Consider the following 21,821-nt stretch of genomic DNA (forward strand, 5'->3'; position numbering starts at 1 on the left):
CTTCTTCTTTTGCCTCTAGCACCATTCCCTCAATCTTGGCATCATCCCTCATGGTCGGCTCGGTTGGTTGGGAAATCTCCAAGGGTTTATCAACATCAAGCTCATCATCAGTATAGGAATCTTTCTCTTCATCGTCACACTCTTTCATTATTTTAAATAATTCCACAGACAAGATATCATCTAAACATAATGTAGAAAAGTGTTTTGGATGATTGACCTCGATATCCATTTTTTCTATCCTTTCTCTTCCCTCATTAAATGCCCTAATGTCTTGACATATGTCACATATGGTATCATTCGTTGTATCTATACGATCCAACATTAGTTGAAGCATAGCTTCAATGTCACTCTTTCCAGTGTTATGTTCTTCCTTTCTTGACCATAAGACCTGTCCTACTAATAAGAAGAACTAGAACTTAGGTTAGTGCAATAGGGGGAGGGGGCATTTGAGAAATCACTCCAATGTCCATCTTGACCACAACATAAAGAACAATTATACTCCTTGTAGGATGGAGATGGTGCACACATCTTTCTCCAGGGAGCATATCTACAGTCATGCCAAAAGTGGGGTCCATCACAATATGGACATGGATCATCCAGATAAGATTTCCAACCATCAAACTCACATTCATTTCATGATGCCATAGTAAGAAATAAGCAAAAATAAAGAAAATCTACCTAACAGAAGAAACAACGAAAATCACAAATAAATATTTACATGTTCGAATTCAAGCAAGTAAGGTAAAATTCCAAACCAACTCAATACACCAAATTGTTCCCCGACAACGGCGTTATTTTTGATAACACTCAACTTACACCTCAAATTAGTGTAAGGTGGTTGTTGTCAATATATTTACCCAACTTTGGAGTTGGGGTCAAATGCACAGGGAACAATGTGAGTGGAGAGATTAAACTAGTTTGAAATTATAGCTACAAGTTAAATTCAAACAAATGATACAAAAATATAAAATATGGTTTTAGTATTAATGTTTGTAATCAATATAAATGGGAAACCAGAGTTATGTTCACTGTGGGTTTTTGGAATTGATAGATACTAGGTACTGCTTAAGACTCTTGAAGTAAGTAGGAACAACAGAATATCTCTGACGACTATACTATCTGACTTATCTCTCAACCACACCAGACAATTTATTATCTAATTCTCTCAAACTTAGATAATTTATCTATATCTAAACGGATGTTATCTCAGGTAGATTAATCCAGTTACGAAATTAATCATTAAACAGAAGGTTGGTAGCTTTTGAGTCCCTGTTTATAATTTCCGTCCTCTAGTCTATTTCTCCGTTAGAAGCAAATAAAACCTAAGGCATAATCTAATGTTTTCAACCACTAGATTTCAGTTAAAACCACAAAATTTCAAGATGTTCTACTACTCATTAAATTCGTTAAACACCTAGTATCATATCACACCCTAATTCTTGGATCCCAGAACCCCGGCTAATGGAATTAGCCGCTCATGATTTGATGAAAGAAATCATAAGTTGAATTCATGATGATAATAATCAACTTACGTATAGATGGAAAACAACAAGCAATTTCTTCAATTAAATCCCAAGTTAAAAACCCAAGAATAGTTGATAAGAAAGAAAACTAAGAATAATTGGCGAAAGAGAACAATGTACGTGCTTCTCTCTCCAAAGTTCTTGTTCTGAATAATGAAAACTTTTTTTCTTTCTTTAAAAACCATCAAAATTGCTATTTATACTAAAACCTAATTAAGGTAATAAAATAACAAAATCACAGATGGGCTCGGATTTAGGTGACGACATATTGGTGTTGATCGTCAGGCTTCTGACGGAGTCTCAGATATGTCGTCATAAGTCGTGCCTTCTTAACCTGTTCTTCCTCACTCTGACGATGAACTCTGATGGCTTACCAGAGAAGTGACGGCGTGTAGCAAATGTTGTCAGACCTTCAACTTATTTCACCATGTTCTGTCCCACTTGACGGCATTTTTTGATGGCTTACCACACTTGTAACGACATATTGAGAATGTCGTCACCTTCATCCAGCAACTTTCCTTCACTGATCTTCCTAATGCCTTTTTCTGGTAGCTTACCACATCTCTGATGGCTTGCAAGAAATGCCGTCAGACTCATATCAGCTCATTTGTACCAGATTTTACTTATTTTGTTCATCTTTCCTATATTTTTTTTCCCATCCTTGACTTTCCTACAAAATCTTAAGAAATAACATCAAAAACACCAATAATTACTTAAGAGCTTACAATTATTTAAAGTTAAAAAGTGTTAAATATGCTACAAAAATCTTGTACATCAAAACCCTATCTCAAGTTTATATGTAATAAAAGGTAATGGGCTTGAACAGATTGGGGTCGGTAGGGTAGGTTGTTTTGTTATTATATTTACGCAGCTTGGCTTATGTACTTTTTTTTATCAATTCAACAATAATAACAATAACATACCCAATGTATTCCCACCTAGTGGGGTATGGGGAGGGTAGAGTGTACGCAAACCATACCACTACCTCAGGAGAAGTAGAGAGGTTGTTTTCGATAAACCCCAGGCTTAGAATCGATAACAGTATAACAAACACAAAAGATAAGTGCATATAAACTAGTATGGTATGCAAGACAAACTAATAGTATAACAAACACAAAAGATAAGTTCACATAAAGTAGTACTGTATGTAAAATAAACTAACATCACTAGCCACAAATAAGAAACTCCAAACATAGAGGAGTGCTCCCCTACTATTACCGATGCACTCCCACCCCCAAACTCTTTACCCTAATCTACATCCTCCACACCTTCCTGTCAAGGGTCATGTCCTCCGTAAGCTTTAACTACTCTACATCATGCCGAATCACCTCCCTTTAATATTTCTTCGGTCTACCTCTACCTTAGCTAAAACCATTAATAGCCAATGTCTCACACCTCCGTACTGGAGAATCAGATCCCTTCATCATCACATGCTTGAAACAACATAACCTCACTTCTTAGATCTTGTCCTCCACTAAGAAAATTCCCACCTTCTCCCAAATAATATGATTCCTCACCCTATCTTTCCTAGTATGTCCACACATCCATCGCCACATTTTCATCTCCGCCACCTTTAACTTTTGGATGTGGGAGTTCTTAACTGGCCAACACTGATCTCCATAAAACATAGCTGGCTGGACTACCACTTTGTAGAAGTTATCTTTAAGCTTTAGGGGAACCTTCATTTCAACCACCCTGTCCCAATACAATGCGTGACATCCTTGTCAATATCATCATTGCCTTGAATCATAGACCCCAGATACTTGAAAATCTCCCTCTTCTGAATGACCTGAGAGTCCAACTTTACAACCACTCTAGCCTCCTGCGACACATCACTAAACTTATACTCTAAGTACTCTATCTTGGTTCTACTTAATCAAAATCCTTTAGACTCAAGCGTCTGTCTCCGAATCTCTAACTTTTCATTAACTCCACCCTGAGTCTCATCAATCAGTACCACATCATCTGCAAATAGCATACACCAAGGCACCTCTCCTTGAATATGTCGCATCAAAATATCCATCACCAAGGAAAATAAAAATAGGCTAAGAGTCGATCCCTAGTGTAACCCTATCAAAAATGGAAAGTGACCCAAATTTCCCCCTATCATCCTCACATAGTCTTTTCACTATTATACATATCCTGAATCGACCTAGTGTAAGCCACAGGCACCCTGCTAGCCTTCAAGCACCTCCACAAAATCTTCCTGGGAACTCTGACATATACCTTCTCAAGATTAATAAACACCATGCTCAAATCTTTCTTCCTTTCCCAAAATTGCTTCACTAATCTCCTCACAAGGTGAATGGCCTTAGTAGTCGAGTGACCCAGCATGAAACCAAACTGATTCTTAGAGATAGTCATGGTATTTCTCATCCTTAACTCTACCACTCTTTCCCAAACCTTCATAGTATGACTCAATAACTTAATACCTTTATATTTGGTGCAACTCTCGATGTCTTCCTTGTTATTCTACATTGGAATTATCGTACTCAACTTTCACGCTTCAGGCATCTTTATTACCCTAAAAATAATGTTAAACAACCTTGTCAACCTCTCCAAACTACCTCGCTAATGCTCTTCCAAAAATTCACTGGAATCTCGTTTGGCCTCGTTGCCCTACCCTGCCGCATCCTGCAAATAACTTCCTTGACTTTCTCAACCTTGATATTCCTACAATAACCGTAATCATGACACTCCTCAGATTTCTCAAAGTCACCCAACATGAAACCTTTATCCCCTTCTTTGTTCAAAAGTGTATAGAAATAAGACTGCTACCTCTCCCAAGTGAGGACATCCTTAACCAACACTGCACCATCCTCTCCTTTGATGCACTTTACTTGGTTAAGGTCACAAGCCCTCCTATCCCTAGCCTTGGCTAGCCTATACCACTTTCTATCTTCGCCTATCTCCTCTAAAGCCATATGCAGGCTCTTAAAAGCTGTTGTCTTAGCTGCCATAACTGCTAACGTAGCCTCTCTCCTAGCAACCTTATAATTCTTTTTATTCAACTTTCTTTCCTTATCATCCTTGCTCTCAACCAACTTAGCATAAGACACCTTCTTAGACTCCACATTTCTCTTAACCTTTTTGTTCCACCACTAGTCTTCTCGATGTTTACCAGATTGACATCTCGAGACACCCAACATCTCTCTAGCAGTCTCCCTAATGCAACTGGTAGTCATTACCTGCATACTATCCACACCCGCTCTACTCTCCCAAGCCCCACCTACTCTTTAACTTCTCCTCTATTTCCAAAGCACTACCCAAACTCAAGCTACCCCACTGAATCCTGGGCCGAGCCTTCATACTTCTCTTCTTTTTGCCCTTATTGATAACGAAGTCCATCACCAACAACCTATGCTAAGACGAAAGATTCTCGCTAGGTATGACTTAACAGTCTTTACAAAGCTCTCTATCCCCTTTTCTAAGAAGAAAAAAATCTATCTGAGTTTTGACCACTGAACTATGAAATATAATAAGGTGTTACTCCTTCTTTGGAAAGCTCAAATTCGCTATCCACAATCCAAAAATCCTATAAAAATCCAAAAGAGAAGCTTCTCATTCATTTCGCTGCCCAAAACTGAAACCTCCAAGCACATTATCATAACCTCTCAACAAAGACCCAATATACCTATTGAAATTCCCTCCCACAAAAAGCTTCTCAGTGCTCGGGATGCTCCCCACCACCTCATCCAAAACCTCTCATAATTCCTTCTTCTCCTCTTTGTCCAAACCTACTTGCGGAGCGTAGGCACTAATAACGTCCACCATAGACATTCCAATGACCAACTTAATATACATCAACCTATCACTAACTCTCTTTACCTCTACCCCTGCTCCCTAAGTTTTTGATCTACTAAGATACCTACCCCATTTCTATATCTCACGCTACCCGAGTACCACAGCTTATATTGAACTATTAAACTGAGACTCAATTTTTGGATGTAGCATTAGTCAATCCTAAGTTTACTTTAAGTGAAAGATTTTATTACTTCAATTTATATAACTCTAAATACTATAAGATTGAACGAGACTCAATTTGTTGATACAACAGTTAGTCAATTTTATGTTTACCTTTAATGAAAAAAAATTAAATTGTTTCAATTTATATAACTCTAACTATTATAAGATTGCATTGAGACTTAATTTGCATGTTGAACAATAATTCAATAATGTGTTTGACTTCAGTTGAAAAAATGAGTTGATTCAATTTGTATAACTCCAAGTGTTACAAGATTAAATTGAGTATCAATCTGTGGATATAACAATTGGTGAATCATATATCCCTATGTTTGACTTTGATTAAAACAAATTGAACTGCATTTATATAACTTTAAATATTTATAAAATTAAAATTGGGATTCAACTTGTAAATATAATAATTAGTCAACACAAATATTTTAACTTTACATAAAGATTGAATTGATTTAAGTTATATAACTCTAAGTATTATAAGATTGATTTTAATGTGAAAAAATAATATTTTTTTAAAATTTTGTCTTACATTTCTACCAAAAAAAGGATTGCTTGTGTATCTTAAATCTTATAATATGAGAACAATACTTTCATTCTACTTTTTGATTTTTTTTTCACTTAATTTGAACAACACCATTTGCCCATAAAAATTTCAAATATTAATTGAAGTTTTATTCAAAATTTAAAAAACAGCCAAGACTCTATTTTAACTTTTTTTATTCATAAAGAAATTTCATTTTTTCCATAAATAACCTCATTTTAATTGTTCTTTGATGCAAAGCTATTTATTTTCACTCCAAAAATTTTCCCTCTTTCTTAACTTTTCCCTCCTAATCATCACCCACAACCTCCACCTTACCTATCCCTAACACCCCCTCCCCTATTTTCCTTAAGATAATTATTATCTTTCATTACAAACATACATTCTACCTAATAAATTATTCTAATTTTTAACAAGTTTAAAATACAAGTTTATTCTAATCATGAATAGTTTATACCCATTATAGAACTATTACTAATTCTTGAATTTTGTTATATTTTTTACTCTTTTTCTAAATTATAATAGTTTTTTTTTCATTTGGTTATGTTAAAAAGAGAAAGCTACCGGTATGTGCGGTGTCTGAGGTAGGGCCCCATCACAAGGGTGTATTGTACGCAGCCTTACCTTGCACTAAAATAATTTTTAATTTTTTTATTTGGTTGAGTTATATAAAATAGAATTTAGAAATTTTACATACAAATAAGCTTTTTATTAATTTTATTATGTTCAAATCATAAATAATTAAATTAATTAAGTGATTGTCATATTTATTTTCATTAAAAAAAAGGATTAACACGATTATTGTACTTTAAAATATTATATATCATTAAAGTTAATAAAATCGTTATCATGAATAAGATATTAAAATTGAGTGATCATCATATTAATAATGCCTAACACATCTTAGGCCTCTAAACTTGACACAAACTTCCACTGTAACACCTAAAGTGGACGTTGTTCATTTCAAACAACTAAACCAGCCTCCAAATGTGTTATTTTGGTACCTTTTGTCTAGTTGGCACGTCGCGTAAAACCCACGCTTCAGATGGGCGTTGAAGGTCTTTTTTATATAGCATTCTGATTGGTCTACCAATAATAATATTGATTCATATCCACCTACCTTTATGTTCTTCCTTATTTCCGACTCTCTAATTCAGCCCTAGTTTCTCAAATTCTTCAAAGATCATTTTTTTCTTCTCTTCTTCTTCATCTATTTTTCTTCAACAATTCTCTAAAAACAAATTGGTATATTCTAATTAATGTAAAAAGAAAAATTGAAAACTCTAACAAATTGACAAAGAAATGTGAAGGGGAGAGGTATAGAACCAACATGTTCACTTTGATATATTACACTTTGGCATTCATTTTTTTCATCAAGAATGGCGGAGAATATGATGGTAGAGTTGGAAAATAATACAATGAAGAAGAAGATTCAAAAATAAAAAATCAATTAAAGAATAGATTTGAAATGACGTCTGACCTCCATTGAAGGAGTTTTTGAGGAAATGGTGAAAGATTATTTCACATTTGAATAAAGAAGGGATTGAAGATGAAGAGAACACCCTGATGCCCGAATCCAGCTCTAGGATTAACAATGGTGTTTTCTATGATGAGTGGATTAAGACTCTTAGAAGTGTTAGTGAACGTCGTAGGCAATTTAGTTGTTGGATGGGTTTAAGTTTAGATGGAATATTTGGAGAAGATCCGGTAGATATATGTGGAAGCTTTAATTTATCAATTGGTGAGATTGAAAGAATTACGAAAAGTAGTATAACCGTATTACGGACCTTTATTTTTAAGGATGAATTTTTATCTTACCAGCCTAGTTTGCATAAGGAAGCATTAGATTCAACAGTTGGGTTCAAATAAGAATTTTTTGTGTAGAAGTGACAATGCCGAAAGCCAAAAGAGGTGGGGTGGGGTAGGGTTGTTTTGCGGGAAAAAAAAGTGTGTTGGAGAAGAAGATTGGAGGTGGGGGCAAGGGAGGGTGGAGATGGTGTCTAAAATTATTTTTTTTCAATTCTATTTAAATCAAAGTTCTTAAAAAATTTAAAATGTCGCATGTAATTATTTTATTTGTTGCCTGCTAAGTCACTAAAAAGTGCATTACACTCTCTTTGTTTGTTTTGTTCATTACAAAAAAGATATCGAAATGACATAGTTGGAGCTTAGTTTAGGTATTTAAAATGAACAACATCCAATTTAGGTGTTGTATACACATATAATTTATTGGATCATACTCATATAAAATTTGATTTTGATCCATATTTTCTTGGGTCAAAAATTATTTTGGGCTGTAAAAATAATAAGTCCATTTTATTATTCATTAAGATCCATCTCACCTTGAAACCCAAACTCACGCCTCGTGTCAAGTGATGTGGCATCCCAGTCAATTTAAAGACCCGTTAAAAGAATGTGGAAAGTCAAGTCAAGTTCAACAGCTAGTGAAATATCACCAAGTATCCCAAATGATATGTTTGTGGCCAATCACAAGCAACCTTATCACACAACATTTGTGATAAGATTAATAACTAAATGGAACAATCAAAAATAGGCAGAAGAGGTTATTTACACTTGGACTGTCTAACCCCTACAACTATAAATAGGAGGATCACATAATTTAGAGGGATTATTCTACAAGTATTGGAGAAAGAATCTACATTAACTACACAATTCTTTAAAGAAGTTGTCAACAGAGTCCTGCCTAGAGATCAACTTGATAAAATGAATAGTTGTTTGATATTCCAAGAGATCCAAACAAATTTCTAGGAGGTTCAAATCATCCTATATTTGAAAAACACACTACGAAAGACCCTCAAATCAGGAAAAATCTTAGGAGAGAAAAATCAAGAGAACAACAGAACTGTACTCACAAGATTCATTTAAATAAATTTATTATTTTTTTTATTTAGTTTTTCTTGCAGTTAATTTTCAACACTTCAAAAATTTATTGCGAATAAATTTTGGCACGCCTAGTGGGACCATTTTTTCTCTTTCTCTTTCTCTTTCTCCTGTAAATCAAATTCAATTATTGCTATTGACGTCTAAAAGACTAATGGTGTCTCATATAAGAACTCTCCTACTTCTACATCTGATGAGCTCAGCTATATTGGCCCCCTTACTCGGCGCAAATTTAAGACTAGTAGTTGGGATGGATCTGAATACTTCACTTCTTTTGAGAAAGAAAAAAAAGTAAATATCATATAATTGTTGAAACTGAAACCCTTGGGGGAAATTTGACATCCTTTCTATGTGATGAACTCTCTCAGATTGGCATCAATTTCAATAAATCTGAAGATTTGATGGAATCTTTAATTTTAACAAAGGTCAACACCTTGATGGCTGGCACAACTAATATGGATAAGAAGTTTCCTAAGATAGAACAAGCCATTGAAGATTTAAGGAAATCTATTAAGGATAAAGATCTTCAAATCACTCAAATTATGAAAAAGTTGGAGTCCTTTATCCCTAGATAATCGAGCCACGATCATGCTTGTCCACTTGATGTTACTCTGTAAAATAAAATATTGATCAGTAACCTTTCAAATCCAAATTGCAAAAAAGAAATAGTCTACTTCGTTTGAAGCTTTGTCTGTTCAACAATTACAAGACATGATAACTAACTCTATCAGGGCTCAATATGGTGGAGCAGCATAAAATTCATTGTATTACTCCAAATCTTACACAAGGAGAATTGATTGTCTACCCATGCCAACGAACTATCAACCACTAAAGTTGCAGCAATTTAATGGCAAGGGAAGCCCGAGGCAAAACATTGCCCACTTTGTCAAAACTTATAGCGACATTGGAACACGTGGCAACCTTATGGTAAAATCATCTGTCTGTTCATTAAAAGAGAAAACATTCGACTAGTATATCGACCTGGAGTATAAGTCAATTGATAGTTGGGAGTAGCTCGAGAAGAAATTTCTCAATTGATTTTATAGAACTCAATGAACTGTGAGCATGATTAAGTTGACTGGCACTATGAAAAGAAAGGATAAGACTGTTGTGAATTACATCATTTGATGGAGATCGTTGATTTTGGACTAAAAGACTACCCTTTTGAAATATCTATAGTAGAAATGTGTATTCAAGAAATGAATTGGGGACTTCTATATATACTACAAGGAATCAAACCGTAAAAATTTGAAAAACTTGCTATACGAGAACATGACATAGAGTTAAGCATCATAAGTCATGGAAAGACATCTCTTTTTTCTTATCTTACGAAAGAAAAGAAGGAATTAAGAAAGGTACGACCTCAAAGATCCAGACTAAAGAATCTATGATGGTGAAAGCAACTTTTTTGAAGGTCACCACGAAGTAAAAAATAAAAGAAGAGGAAACCCCTCAGAAATAGAAGGAGGAGGAAAAGCATCGCCCAACTTTTAAAGAGTTAGAAGAAAAGGCTTACCCATTTCCATATTCAGACATACCTACGATCTTTGATAAATTGTTAGCAAGGAAAATCTTTGATCTTCCTAAATCAAAGAGGCCAGAGGAAATTAATAGGTTTAACGATCCCAAGTACTGCAAGTTTCATCACGTCATTGGACACCCAATGGGAAAATACTTCGTCTTGAAGGATAAAATCATGACACTAGTAAGTGAAGGAAAAATAATCATGACATGGATGAAACCATGGATACAAATAATTATATTGTTGTCGATCAACGAAAATGCTCCATGCCACGGATTATGCCAAGCAACATCTTAGTGCAATTTGGGAGTTTCAGGCCGATTGAAATCGATGCCCTAATAAGAACTTTTGAAGGTCCAACAGAAGTAGACAAAAATTTTGAAGATGATAAGGATAACGATTGGACTCTGGTATCTCATAAGAAAAGAACACATCAAGCGGTCCCAAGAATACAACTTCCTAAGCCGAAAGTAATGGGGAATAATATGGATCAGCTACGATGATAAAAAAAGATTAAGTTTAACACTAGCAAGAGGATTAATGGTTTGTTGTCACATAGGGCCCGAAGACCTATCACATTGCCTAATTTTTTTCTTGAAAAAATCCTTTAATATAGCCAATTCAATGCGACACATGTAGCTTCCAACAAAGAGGAACCCAAGAAAAGCAAACAAGTGCATTATCCAACAACAACATAAGAATGTCATGTAAAGCCAGAAATCGCATCGTATTTTATTGTAATTTCCTTCACAGATGATGACTTGTTGTTAGGGTATAAATTGAATAACATGCCTTTGTTTTTCATAGGATTTATTCGAGAATAATATCTCAATCGCATATCGATCGATGATGGTTCAATGGTTAATATCATGCCAAAGACAGTGCTCAAAAGGGTTGGAATCTCTATTGATGAACTATCTAAAAGTAATATAACAATCCAAAATTTCAATCAAGGAGGGCAACAAGCCATGGGAATGATTTTTGTAAGATTATCATTGGAAACGTGAAATCAAACATTTTAATTCATGCTATCGACGCCAAGACATCATATTACTTACTTCTTGGACGCCTCTAGTTGCATGAAAATGGAGTGGTGTCATCTACTTTTCATCAATGCATAAAGTATATGAAGGATGGTGAGGTCATCAATGTTGACGGGGATATCATTTCTTTCAGTAAGATAGAGTTGTACTTTACATATGCAAAATTCTACTTAGAGTTTTGTGAGTTAGATATGAAGAAACCAACACCCTCTAACCCAACCGGGGTCGATTCAAGAGAAGAGATAGGAGAAAAATCGGGTGTCATTGAGATATCTAAAGAAAGAGTTGAAAAATCACTATTAAGCTCTCATCTTCTGAAGAAGACATAAAAACAAAGACAGAAAAGGAGTTTTTAGTCTTTTGTGATATTCCATATGAGCGTAAAGGGAGGAATAACCTTTGCTAGAGGTGTGTACTCAACAAGTCCACCCTCCAAGGAAATAAATAATCCACAAAATATTTCATTATTTGAAGGATAATATGACTGTCCTAGTCATACAAATCTAACCTATTACTCCCAAGTCCTCAATAAATGATGCCTTAGTTGAAAAGATAAAAAGGCACTTTGGTTAAAAGTCTTTCACAGTACTTAAAAAATCAGGTTATGACTTTGATAATCTTGCTAGACTAGGAGAGCTCAAAGATGAAGTCACTAGTAAAAAAATACATGGCCTTACAATATCCCAAATAAAGTTGAGAAAGTAAGGATATTACGTTGCCACTCCTAAGTTTGGGCTGGGATTCAAATTGTTGGAGCCTCTTTGAATTTCAACTAAGAAGGGTAAGGAGATAATTTTATCACACCACATCTTAGCCAAAAGGAAAAAAAAGGGTGAGGATGAGAAAACACCACAATGGACATCAATGTTTGACCGCATACAAAAATCAACACCTCGTGTCTTTGTATTTTATAGATTAAGAAACAAAGATGTAAGTAGAGCTTCTGACCGTGGAGAAGGAGATATCACCATTGTGAATGCCTCTGTCTTTCTTTACTTGGGAACCATAAGGGAGGCATTATCTAGAAAGATATTATTGGAACATGAAGAACAATTTTTTTCTGAGGACAATGATGACATGTAAATTCATAATGTTTTCTTATTACGTATGAAAAGAAAGTATTTTTTATCATTAACTACTGATGATCCACTAAAGGTAAGAAAAAGAACTATTTTTTTTACCAACCAACCTCTTGGCAAAATAAAATAGGAGTCAGGGGAAGTCAATGCATCATATCACATAATGGTGGAGAAAAACTTGTGCCATGATGAAATGGATGATGATGTTCAAGAAGCGCCCCTTCAACTAGAGAATGGGTTACAATCAACTGTAGATGAACTCAAGGAGATAAACCTAGGTACATTGGAGAATCCGCACCTAACCTTTGTTAGTGCACTTCTTATACCATAAGAAAAGAGGGACTACTTTAAGTTATTACTCGAGTACAAAGATGTCTTTGCCTAGTTATACAAATAAATTTTAGGCCTTAGTCCTAAGGTATCTATTCATCATTTAGGGATCAAAAAGGTGGCACATCCTATAAAGCAGTCACAATAAGTGTTTTGACTTGAGTTAGTAGCACAAACTGAATTAGAGGTCAATAATCTCACCAAAGCTGAATTTATTCAAGAAACAAAATACCCATCATGGATCTCAAATATTGTACCTATCAAGAGGAAGAATGGTCAAATATGTGTCTGCGTTGATTTTCAAGACATGAACAAGGCATGCTAGAAACATGATTTCTCGACAACAATCATAGAGCTCATAGTTAATGCAACCACTGGACATGAATCCATGACATATATGGATGGGTCTTCCAGATATAATCAAATTAGACTATCTCTAAAAGGCAAAGAATACACTGCCTTCAAAACTCCAAAAGGGATATATTGTTGCAAGGTGATGCCTTTTGGTCTAAATAATATGAGTATCGTATACCAACGTGCAATGCAAATCATTTTTTATGACATGTTGCATAAAAGAGTGGAATGATACGTCGATGACTTAGTGGTAAAGACAAAGTGCAGGGACATCCATCTTGAAGTTCTTCGTACTGTTTTTGAGAGGTTAAGAAAATTTGACTTGAAAATGAACCAACTCAATTGCACATTCATAATTATTTTAGAAAAGTTTCTTGGATTTATTGTGTGTCAACACGGAATTGAAGTTGATCCCACAAAGATTGATTCCATTTAAAAAATATCAGAGCTGAAGAACTTGAGAGACCTCTACAGTCTACAAGGAAATTTGGCTTTCATTCGGAGGTTCATCTCCAATTTCGCAGTTTACATGTTTTTGATGATTTTTTAGAAAATGATACCCCATCAATAACTTATTATTGAGTTTTGTGATATGTATACATATGTGACTATTGTGAATCTTGTTATGGCATTAGGATTACAAATATGATAATCCTTGCTAACAATTGTATGAACCAAATAGGTAATACCTTATGATGTAGTCCTGTGCCAATGTGTGTATGAGGTACTACTTAGTTTTCTCTGTGTGATAAATCCAAAAAATTTTGGTTAGTCTTGCCTAGGTTGTAGGATAGTTGATTAGGAAAGGATCCTAGGATATTTTTGATATAGTCCACTTTGATCCCACCTTGTAGCCTATTTCTTTGTTTTCACCTTTCTATTTGTGTTAGAATGAATATGTTTTGGGCCTGGTCCTCCTCGAACATCGTACACCTTAACTTAGGAAAATCACCTAAATTAAGAGTGGCTATCATAGGGGTGTGTGATATAAAGTGGGTATGAAGAAGGGTAAAAATAAGAAAAAAGTGATAGTAGGGATGGGTGCGGTAGAGAAAGAAAACAAAAATGTGAACAAGAAAAGAAAAAGAAAAAAATGTATAAAAGAAACCACACCCAACCTGAATGTGCATAGAAGAATAATAAGGATAAATAAGAGTGGAATAAAAATAAATTGGTTAAAGTGTGGACCCCAAAGTAAGTGTAGTCCCAAGGAGGCTTAGTCACTTGATATATCCATATGTACCATATTATCCCCAAGCCTACATTACAAGACAAATAAAGTCCTACAGTGATCCTAACATAACTGTCTAAAAATTAAGGTAGAGAAAATAAGGGTAAGCCTATGGTATTTGATGCACATTGATTAGAACTTCTCTTGTGAGTATGAGTGTCTCTTATCTGTCCCCATATTGACATGCATAATTTCATATGAATGAGTAGGGACTTCCTTATTGTGAGGTCACATAGGTTTTATTTCTAGTTTCTTGCTTGTCTTGGTAGTGTAACATGTATATATTGGTTATAAAATATTAAACTTAAAGAGGTTAATGATCTTGAGATGAATTTGATGGTTAACTGCTATAGGTGTTGTAGGTTTCTCTTGGTTAAGCATCATTGTATATTGTGTTATGAATTGTTTCCTAAGGGCATGCAAAAAGTAAATTTGGACAGTATGCTATGATCAGCTATACATTTGCAATGGCAGTAGCACTCATATGGAGAGAAAAGAACCTGATCAGATTTCAGAAAGGAATTTTTAAGTAGGATTAACTATGTAGGGAAATTTCCATCCACATTCATATCAAAGGACAAGCACTATCTTCATGGACAGCTGCTCTCAGCAAGCTGGATAAAGGGCCTTAACTGTGGAGGTGAAGGGAGAAGCTGACGTAGTATAAGCTTATATTTTGTCTACACTTAGATTGTTTCTTGTTAGTAGACAGTAGCTAGATTAGCAAATATGAGAGAAATAGATGGTCTGCATCTATATGAACTTGTAATTCAAACTTTTTTGGCGTGAAATGAAAAGATCGATAGTTTGACCAAAAAAATATTCTAAGTTGAGGGTCTTGATGTGATATGAATTTATAGCACTTGGAATACTTAAATTTCGATAATATGCATATACTTAAGGCTATTTTGTTGGATTTGATGTGTTTTTGGATTGTTTTGCAAGAAACTAGGTTTTGGATGCTAAAGTGAAGAAAAGATAAAAATTGAAGTTCTTGGCTACTTACCGAGGCTATTTTAGGAATATGTGAGCAAAGTATGTTGAAGAACTGAAAGTCCAGAGGCTACGCTGCAGGATAAACTAAACTCTTCTACTTACTAAACCCACATATGGTCCATGTGTGGCTAATGTATGTCTTGATCTAAAAAGTCCAGAGAGTTGCAAGTTTAGTTCTTGAGCCTTGGCACATACAAAGTGTGATATATAGTCAGTATGTGACCTTTTTATGTGCAAGAATGCAAAGTCCAGAGAGTGCAGAAGTTAAACAAAAATTCTAGCACATACATAGGTCATATATGCTTTGTATGTGCTACATATGGTCCGTATGTTGCCTTTGTAAGTGGCCACCAACCATAACTTTTCTGGATCTTTCTGAAATTATTTCCTGGGGTTTTCATGTATCCTATATACACTCTTATGATGTTTTTAAGTCTTATCATGTACGTTTAGGTAAGTTTTCCTATTTTATTTAGGATTTGATTTCTAGCATTTCTTGTAATCTATAAATACCCTTTAGGCTTTGTTTAGTTTTTTCATTCATGAATTTACATATTGAGAGGGTGTTTCAACAGAGGCCCTTTGCGGCTAAGTTTACATCATTTAGAAATATCGTTTGATTCTATGATTGACTTGTGATCTTGGGATCCTATTGTTCTTAGTGTTTTTGGTTCGTTATTAAATTTGAGACTTTGGATTTTCTTCTTTCATTATTGAGAGATTGATTATGTAATTTTATCTGTGGATTCCATAATTGATCTCATAATAACTATGAGTGGCTAATTCCCTTAGCTACAATTATGGGAACATGGGTGGATTAATGAAGTAGAGGAAGTGAAAAGTCATTCTAGATAAAGATTCTTGTGTATGTTATGGTTTCCTTCAATTTGATTGATTTCTTAACGAGTGGCCAACATTAGGATCTTGCCTATATTTACTATGAATCCGAGAGGGAGGTACAGATTGGGAAAAGGATATCACAACAATAATTTGGAGCTAATTGCCAAAATAAGCTTACCTGCACCATCTTCTTAAGACGATTAACTTTAATCTAATAAATTGGAGACCGAGAAGAGATAGTTAAAACTGGGGTCTAAGGATAGAGTTAATAATTCAAAACTCTAAGACCGACAGAAGATGAGTGAAATTCACTAAAGTATGCTGAGAGGTGGTTGGTAATACATAACTTGCATATTCTATATGCAAGGTATCGAAATAGTTCAATAGTGCACGATAATTCTACGAAGTGAGAAGCCAGGGGAAACACAAGCCTTGTGTTCATCTTATATTGTTCACAACTAAAAGCACCCAATTCTTATTACTTTTCACTATTTCAGCACATTCCCTTTATTTACTTTTTCGCACTTCCTAGTGATTTCAATAAGTTTGAGAAATATTTCTGACGTATTCCCTGTGGGACCGACCCCAACCTACTTGGGTTACTATATTTTGACAGTGAACACTTTATCCTTCTAAGGAGGGGTTGTTTGGGTGTTATCAAATTATGGGGATTATAACGCTCCATAATAAAGTGATCATCACACATAAGGATGACGTAGCTCAAATGAAGGCTAATGAAATAATTGCTCTAAGAATTAGAAAATTCTCCATTGTTTATTATAAACAATTCCTTGGGTTGTAGCATGTCCAAGTGGGGGAGCTTGTAGATATTAACGTTATGAAATAACCATCTTTCGCCGAAAAGATCAAAGGTTTTAGCCTTCTTTTCCCAGCAATCTTACAAATATGTGCACCATTATAATGACGTGCTTGATAGTAAGTGTTAAAATATGCACCAATCCAACTATAGACATATTATATGGGGAAAATTATATCTCCTGCACCAAATTTGCCTTTAGATACTAGCCAAAATGGGGATTGCTAGTGCAAAACCCTCCCCATGAGCCATTAGAATCTTAAAGACGCTAGGACAAATATAGTCAAATTTCTTAAATGGAAGAATGAACTTACAGATCCAGCAAGCAAGAAAAGCAGCCAAGTTCATCTCTTCTCTAAGAGACCCTTCCATGCCTAACTCAATGAAAGGGGCGTTCTCTTCTTCAGCTCGCGGTAAAAATGACATATCAATGTAGCTGCTGGGACTAGGATGTGACTTTGGTTTAGCTTGTTGTTTAGAGCCACATGGAGAAGGATCCTTGTAATGCTCCAGTCCTTTTAACCAAAAATTCACCCAATCACGGGTAGAAACATCCCTAGATGTACCATGTGAAAGCTGATAGTATACTGAAAATAAGTAAGCAGAAGTTTCAGGCAAAAACGGCTTCCTTTGCTGATCTTCTTGTGTGAATTCTTAGGCCGAAGGGATGACTTCATCAAAGAAATCTCCATGCACTAGAAGTCCCCAAATCAAACGCATTTCCCAAAATGAAATAGAGATCTCACCAATGCCAACACTCATTGTATTAGTCTAGGAATATCAAAGTTCACAAAAAGCCTACAAAACATTCTCGTTGACATCATACGTAAACAAAGAAGAAAGAGTCATAAATCTTGGTTTGTTCCATCATCTTCTTGCTACGGCTAAGGACATCCTCTACCCATTTTGAAAAATAAGTAACCTAACTAAACTCATCGAAGCCTGATTGGGGATAATCCATATGGCAAGACCCTTATTCGAGCCTTTGTGATATGTAGCAATAGATTTTTTGTCATTTGTAGGTGATTGCAGCGCAAAACCAGTAGTGTTAACGACCTGATTGAAGTCAAGGACATCAATTTCTTCTTTTGTTAACCATTTATCTAGATGAAGGAATATGTCAGGTGATCCTCTATCAAGTGGGAAGGTGCCGATTATCGGAGGGTGAACTTTCAAGGTAAGGACTCTAGCAGGTGAGTATCGTTCATCGTTTGCTATTTCAAGTTGATAATGCGGTGTTGTATGATCAAGGAAGTTCACCATAAGTACTGAAGTTATACACTCTGTGTTTGAAAACCTTCCAAAGAAATTAAATTAAATGGTAAATCTGATAAAAAAGGAGTATTTAGGCTATAACTTAAAAAAATACCTGAGAAAATATAGAAGTTCTCTGATGGTGGTTTTCACATGTGATGTTGATCTGCAAGTCTACTTTTGATGTCAACAAGTGTGATCAATCATGACGAGGCCACCACCTACAACTATAAATAGGAGGGTTACATAATTTTTCTAGGGGGATTATTTTGCAAGCATTATAGAAAGCATCTACATCAACTACATAGTTCTTCAAAGGAGTTGTCAACGGAGTCCTTCCAGGAGATCAACTCGATAAGATGAATTATTGTTGGATATTCCGCAAATCCAAACGCATTTCTAGGAGGTTCAAATCATCCTATATTCATAAAACACGCTATGGTAGGCCCTCGAATCACGGAAAATGCTAAGGAGAGAAGATTTAAGAGAACAACGAAATTGTACTCACAAGATTTATATAAATAAATAGAAAATTTATTATTTATTTTTTCTTGTAGTTAATTTTCAACACTACCAAAATATATTGCGGACAGGTGCTAAAATAAAAAATCGTTCCAAGTTTAGGGGCCTAGAGATATTTGTGACCTATTAATTATGAAAAAATTTTAAAAAATAAGAATAGTAAATATGTATGATATACTAGCACGACCCGAATTGGGGCCTTTTCGTGATGGGCATCCCAAGTTCAACCAGGAACGAGGACCACCCCTGATTACCAACCCAACCTCCAAACACATACCCTGAGTCAGATGAATTTTGAACATATAACAAGATAGCGTATTTGTAGATACACTAACTTTGGGATAAGTCAATCTCCTAGACCAACCCAACCAAGTCAATCCACCCAATAACCAACCAAACCAAGATAATAACCCAATGTAATTATATATATAATCAAAAACAAAATGAAACAATCATAAATCAAATATAGTCTACCGATGTCAGCCCCAATACCAATGCCAATGCGACGGCTGACACCATTACCGATACTGCCCATACCAACCCATAGTAGTCCCACAAAGCGTCTAACCGAAAGTAAAACAATTTTTGGTAGGGACATGCCCCCAACCATATCCAAAACCATAGTCTATGAAATGACCAAAGTATGTAAGGACATCCATGACATGAAATGGAACCTTTCGGAATATGGAAGCTCACCACTTCAATCCAACACAAGCTGATCCCAAATTCGATCACTGAGCAGGAGTAGTAGAATGATCGATTCCTGCATTGTGTGGGGATACAGCGGCCTAAGACGGCTTAGCAGGTGAACGCTATCATGCACTCGATATAAGGATAAATAATGCCAACTTTAAAATCAAGTAAACAACCATATGCATACACAACCATGCATATATATATATATCCATGCCGGGAGAAGGAATCGGGTTTAGCATACCATAAAACCATTAACCTGGGTATATGTAGCTTAACCATCATAGAACCACTCACGGAATATATGGGTCTAGTGTTACCCCCTGAACGGGCACTGATGTGAGTAGCTGTACGAACCGGAGATACCATAGGAGTAAAGGATTGTCACATACCCTTTGCTTTCAATGATACAAATATAGAATGATAACTTAGGGGATTCCTGTGTACCCCATAAGTATTATATATATGGTCACCATGACCAATCCTTATGTCAGCAAACATGAGTTTCCAGTGTCTGTCCATTGGACTCACACCTTCACGGTTAGCTATCACACCCTGTCATTATTGCCCAATTAAAACCATTAGTACACAACCAAACCACCAATTTCATTTATTATTAACCAAGGCTATAAGTAGTGGTATCTTCATACCGATCATAGCTTGAAAGCAATGTCCTTATCCATCCTCTTTAAAAAGGGAATTCCCATGTAGCTATAGATTACATTATTAAGTTGCTTGGGGGATTCCCATGTACCCCATAAGATGATCATTATTAAGTTTGCTTGGGGGATTCCCATGTACCCCACAAGTCTATTCAATTAATCCATAACCATGACCACCAAAACCTTACCACTTAACCATTAGAGACCATCCAAACCAGTTAGTATTTTACTACCACTTTTATACCATGCAAAGCTTTCAATGAAAGTTCAACAGTATAGGAAAAACACAATAGTATAGGAAAAATATTCTCATAGGTATTTTATCAAACATGTTGAGGGCATATAGTTTTCAAAATCAAAACCAAGTACCAATTAAATATTGTCATGCATCCACATGTTCAAACCACCATTAAAACATGACAACTATAATCAAAACTTGGAAAAACCATAACCAAACCATTTATAACCAAAACCCCCCAATATATATTCAAAACCCAAAACCATACCACAATTATGCCATGAAAACCATACCTAAAACATGCCTTTAGTTGGAACTATCAATGAGGGAGGAGTAACATGCCTTAGATTACAAAGATGATAGAGAGAAACCACCCTTATAAGCCCTAAATTAACCTTATTGAAGAAACCCTAGCCTTCTTTGACCCAAGATCCTTGAGAGAGTTTCTAAGTTTTTAAGTTTAGACTAATTGGGTAAATGATGTCCCAAAAGTGCTATAAGTCATGGGGCCTTAAGAGGTTAAGAGGGGAAATATCCAGATTGCCCCCAACATAAACTGTATAAAACTCTCGCGGTCGAGTACGACTACCCCCCAAAACTATACCCTAGGGTACAAGTAGTACCCTTATCTCATACTCTAGGCCTCTATTTAGACCCCAACACTATCCAACATACGACCACCAAGGCCAATTTCGTGTCCAACCATATGATTAATACCCTAAATCCGTACCTTAGGCAGAATAGACTCCTTTAGCTTAGACATAGGGCAACATACGATTGGCATCATACTACTAGTACCCTAACATATGACTAGTATGATCCATTCGTACCTTGACAGAAAACAACCAGCCTACATTCGTTAACATACGACCAAGACCCACCAAACTGTACCATTTCATATGAATTATACACCCTAGTCGTATGATGTCTAGAATCAAAAACTCAAGAAATTTCTAGGGATCAAAACCAAAGGTATTCCAATTCTCCCCCACTTGGATTATTTATCCCTAAATGATGGAGCAGGGCAGTACAAGTATGATTTACACCCCAACAACTAGACTCTAACCTTTAACTAAGTTAGAAAAAAATGCAATGAAGTCAATCTTTCCTTTAAATAAATTTGAAAACAAAAGTATGATGAAAAACACATACCTTCCGCTTGAATACTACTCAAAAATTAACTCTTTTACTTTCATTATTGTTGGTTCTCTTGTATCTTGACTTTTGCTGCAATATCAAAGAGAAAACAATAAAAAACGATAAAAGCTGTTTAAGACTTTGCAATTATTCTCAGTTA

The 21,821-nt window shown here is 35.3% G+C and overlaps 1 protein-coding gene across 1 annotated transcript; it reads right to left on the reverse strand.

The window, feature by feature from the left end:
• Nucleotides 1–3,635: 3,635 nt before the first annotated feature.
• LOC107868846 lies at nucleotides 3,636–4,483 on the reverse strand. Its single transcript, XM_016715470.1, has 3 exons — nucleotides 4,302–4,483; nucleotides 4,091–4,196; nucleotides 3,636–3,995 (listed from the first exon to the last, which is right to left on the reverse strand). Exons 1-3 carry the CDS (start codon nucleotides 4,481–4,483, stop codon nucleotides 3,636–3,638), a joined length of 648 nt encoding a protein of 215 aa, XP_016570956.1.
• Nucleotides 4,484–21,821: the final 17,338 nt, after the last annotated feature.

The sequence above is a fragment of the Capsicum annuum genome, chromosome 4 (genome assembly GCF_002878395.1).
Source record: "Capsicum annuum cultivar UCD-10X-F1 chromosome 4, UCD10Xv1.1, whole genome shotgun sequence".
In the NCBI taxonomy this organism is placed as follows: domain Eukaryota; kingdom Viridiplantae; phylum Streptophyta; class Magnoliopsida; order Solanales; family Solanaceae; genus Capsicum; species Capsicum annuum.